Genomic DNA, 4,299 nt, shown 5'->3' with positions numbered 1-4,299 from the left:
CCACCAAACTCTTCCAATCTTTCCTCCAAAATGCACAAGAATGCTCAAAACGTACTCTCTCTCTCTTTCTCTACACAACGAAAAGACAGGTTAGGGTTTCTCTCTTGGGAAGGTGGCCACAAAGGGAGGCCATAAGGGCCTTTAAATAGGCAACAAGCCCGAGAAATTAGGGTTTCCTTCAACAGTGCTGACTCGACGAATCGGCTCACGGACTTGTCGAATTCATTCATTAATCCACGTCACCAGTCGTGACTCTACTCGACGAGCTGAGGCACCAACTCGTCGAGTCACTCCACATGTCTCAAAATAAAATACATAAAGTATTATACCTGGAAATCCGGATGTTACATGCTTCCTCAACTACAGAAGCAGAGTGTATGGCTATTGTAGAAGCAACCAAATATATTATATGGTTGAAAAGCTTCCTATCAGAACTTGGAATGCAACTGGAGGATTGTGCATGTATTGCATTGTGACAACCAGAATGAAACTTACTTAGATAAGAATCTGGTGTTTCACACTACAACAAAACACATTCAGATGAGTTACCATTTCATTCGAAAGTTAATTAATGATGGAACTCTGATTCTGAAGAAAATCCTTGGAACGAAGAATCTAGCAGATATGTTCACCAAGATGGTTACCACTGAGAAGTTGAAGCTTTTTATAGCTTTAGCTGGCCTTCTAGAAGTTTGAGGAAAGGGAGCACGATAGAAAACGAGTGAGAAAGAGAAAATTATTAAGGAATGTTGCAAGCTTTGGATGGTAGTGAAAGACTAAGTTATTCAAGCCTTCAAGCGGGAGATTGTTAGTTCTGCATGTGTGACGGCATGAAAGCCAACGTAGCAGTAACATTACTTGTTAGGTGGAGTAGTTGAAGACTCTTGCCTTTGATTACTCCTAAAGTTATTATAACAAATGCACATATACATGTATATATGTATGTTCTTCTCAATAGTTAGACACATGCCTCTATATATATCTCTATATATAGCAAAGTGTGAGCGACACATCTCAATAGCAACAAACAAGATACACCATATAGAAAATACAAATACAGAGTGAGGTAGTTTCTTAAGTGCAGTTTTTATTTATTTATTTATTTATTTGTTTGCAGTAAAAAATACAAGTGATACCATATAGTGAGTGATCAAATTACAATTGTAGTTTAACCTTGTATGGTTGTAATTTTCTTTGTGATAATAAAAACCTCTCACTCTTGTTTGCCCGTGGATGTAGGTCAGATTAGACCGAACCACATTAAACACTGTGTTCCGATTTTACAGTTTTTCAACGAGTGTTACTGGAATCATTTATCATTTTGTATGAAGTTGTTTAAATTGTTTTGTTGAATCCCAACATGAAGAACTAGCAGTTGCGGGCATCATCTTCTTCAACCTCTTCCAACATTGCAATTCCATCAATTAAGTATTTATGTTTGATGTATGATGATGTTTTGTTTTGAATCAACATTGCAATTCCGTCAATTAACATTTTTTGTTGTTCATTTTGCATGAGGCAGACACGGGAAGATTAGTTTCACATAGTTGAAGAAAAGGGATGGAGGTGAAGATGAAGATGATGTTAAGAAACCATTCAACAAAATATGGCAGCAGCAAGTAGAGTAGTGACAATGAAATCATTCGAGTTGAAGCATTTTAGTTTCTTAAAATTTCCTTATAACTTAGACCCATGTATGTCCACTATGTATTCTTAATAATCCAGCCAACAACATTCAAGTATGATAGTCATATACATGTCTAGCAAATATTATATACATGTCACAACAAAACAAAACGCATCAATTTCAAGCTACTAACTGAAACACCAAAATCTCTAGACCTACGCTTGAGATGAATCGATTCTGATTTCAGGCACCCTATCTTCTTCTTCTTCTTCTTCTTCTTCAGCATCCGAAGACGAGACAATATCCTCAAGACTCAATGGTAAGCTACTTGAAAAACTTAACATGGGTTTCACTTTAGGCACCTTGATTTCATCAGCCTCGTTGTTAAGTATCTGAAACACTCTCCTCATGGAAGGCCTCTTTTCACTATCTGGATTTGCACAGCTTAGCCCCACCACCAAAAGCCTCCTAACCTCCTCCACATCAAACTCTTTATTGAGGCGTTTATCCACTGCATCACAGATTGCCCCTTTTGAGTGCAATTCCCACACCCAATCAACCAGATTGATCATTTTGTGACCGTCGGATTCCCTCTCAATTGGCCTCCTCCCACAACACACTTCTAACACCACCACACCATAGCTGAAAACATCAGTTTTATCAGTGGCTTTTCCATACTGAAGGTATTCAGGGGCCAAATACCCCATTGTTCCAGCTGTTAGAGTTGAAACAGGGCTTTTGTCATGGTCCATCAGTCTGGCTAGCCCGAAATCGCCTAATCTTGCATTGAAATTTGCATCCAGCATCACATTGCTGGCTTTAATGTCTCTATGAATCACTTGTTGCTCACATTCTTGATGAAGGTAAGTCAAAACAGAGGCTAACCCAATTGCAATATTGTATCTATGGTTCCATTTCAAGAAACTCCAGTGCTCTGTGTCTTGATACAGCACCTTGTCAATGCTCCCATAAGGCATAAACTCATACACAAGTAACAGTTCGCCCTTTTCAACACACCACCCTTGAAGTGGGACAAGATTCTTGTGCCTTAAACATGCGATAATTGATAGCTCTGCTAGGAACTCTGTCTTCCCTTCATGAGAATGCTTTGATCTTTTCACAGCTGCTGCATTACCTGAGGATGCCAGGAATGCCTTGTAAACAGACCCAAAAGCACCATGCCCAATGATCCGACTTGAATGGAACCCATTTGTGGCTATTTTAAGCTCTCTGTAACTGAACTGTTTGGGCCCTGTTAGAAGCTCTGCTTGAACGTTCATGTCTGTTTTTGTCCCCCTCCATTTCTTGAAAGAAAGGTATCCGAAAACCACAAGAGCTGCACAGAAAAATACAGGACCTAAAATCCCCAGAGCCAATCCCATCTTCTTGTGATGCTTATTATTGTTGGTAGCATCGTTGGGCACGTCGATGGCAGGATTCTTTGAGACTGTATTATCTGTCACATTGTGAGGATTAGTGATTCTAGGGTTAAGGTGTCGGATACCAAACGATGTGAAGCTCCAATTCTCAATGAAATGTGTTTCTGTGCTCCCTTCTGTTGATGCTGAAAACCCTAGATACATAACTTCTTGAAGATACTCCGAGAGATCTGTATCAATATCTAAAAGCGGGTTGACTGGTTTGTACGCCGATTCGCTCAAAAACACCTTCAGATTCTTTCCATCATTCCAGTAATCAATCCAGGCCGTAATCATACTCCCACTCTTTAAATCAATCCCAATAGATGCACAATCGGCAGTTTTGATCGAATTTAAACTGTCGATATCCAATCCCACATGATTCTCGTTCGGGTCATTGAAGTGCAAATCAAGTCTGGTATCAAATTCGATCGCGATAAACTTGTTTTTGGTTAACTGTGAGGAATTAACAAGACCCAAGTACCCTCCGGGAGATCCGAGAGTCTGGCTATCGGGTGAAAGAAAGAAAGATATGCCGTCACCAAAGGACGACACCCGGTTGACATTGTTGATTGTAAAAGAGAATCTCGTGGAGAAAGAAGCTGTGGAATTGGTACTCCGGTCGAAGAATGGGATTGGGCTATTGTAGATAACGGTGCCGGAGGAGGAGGAAGGGACGCCGGTTTCACGAGTGAGACCCACGACGCCGTTACGGAGGTAGGAATCACCAAGGAGAGTGAGGTTCCGAAGAGATAGAGAAGAAAAGTGGAAGGTGATGTCTTGAGACGACACCACTGTTCTGTATAATATGAATTTGAAGAAAAGGATCATCAAGAAAACAAGGTGCTTTCTTGGATTCATGATGATGAACATAAAAAATCAAAATAAATTGATTCGTTTTGAGCAATTGAGCAAGCGAAGATATGATGAAATGGCAATCGACTGAATTTACTGATAAATCTGGGGGTTTTGGGGGGAGGTGGTGGTGGTGGTGGGAATCTATGGAGGTGGGTGGTGGGGTGGGGGGAAATGGGGTTCAAACGGTTAGAAACAGAGGTCGGTTCGTTTTATTTCATTAGTATAATAGTATTGGACTTTATCTCGAGTGTACCGGGTCAACAATATTTTGTGCAACGGTTATGTTATGTACGTGTAGAATAAATAAATTATTTTTTTGCAACGTGATATTCACGAAAAAACAATGAAATATTCTAAAATTGATATCTAATCTATACCTTTTAAATTCTTCAAAAT

The 4,299-nt window shown here is 39.8% G+C and overlaps 1 protein-coding gene across 1 annotated transcript; it reads right to left on the bottom strand.

Moving 5' to 3' along the window:
• Positions 1-1,642: 1,642 nt before the first annotated feature.
• Positions 1,643-4,071, bottom strand: LOC145063215 (Concanavalin A-like lectin protein kinase family protein). Its single transcript, XM_079010807.1, has one exon. The coding sequence runs from the start codon at positions 3,916-3,918 to the stop codon at positions 1,843-1,845; it is 2,076 nt and encodes a 691-aa protein (XP_078866933.1). The 5' UTR covers positions 3,919-4,071; the 3' UTR covers positions 1,643-1,842.
• Positions 4,072-4,299: the final 228 nt, after the last annotated feature.

Source organism: Lactuca serriola, chromosome 7, assembly GCF_051521515.1.
Source record: "Lactuca serriola cultivar US96UC23 chromosome 7, Lser_US96UC23_V15, whole genome shotgun sequence".
In the NCBI taxonomy this organism is placed as follows: Eukaryota; Viridiplantae; Streptophyta; class Magnoliopsida; order Asterales; family Asteraceae; genus Lactuca; species Lactuca serriola.
Note: the sequence above shows the minus strand (reverse complement) of the source record. Positions and strands in the feature narration are given on the sequence as shown.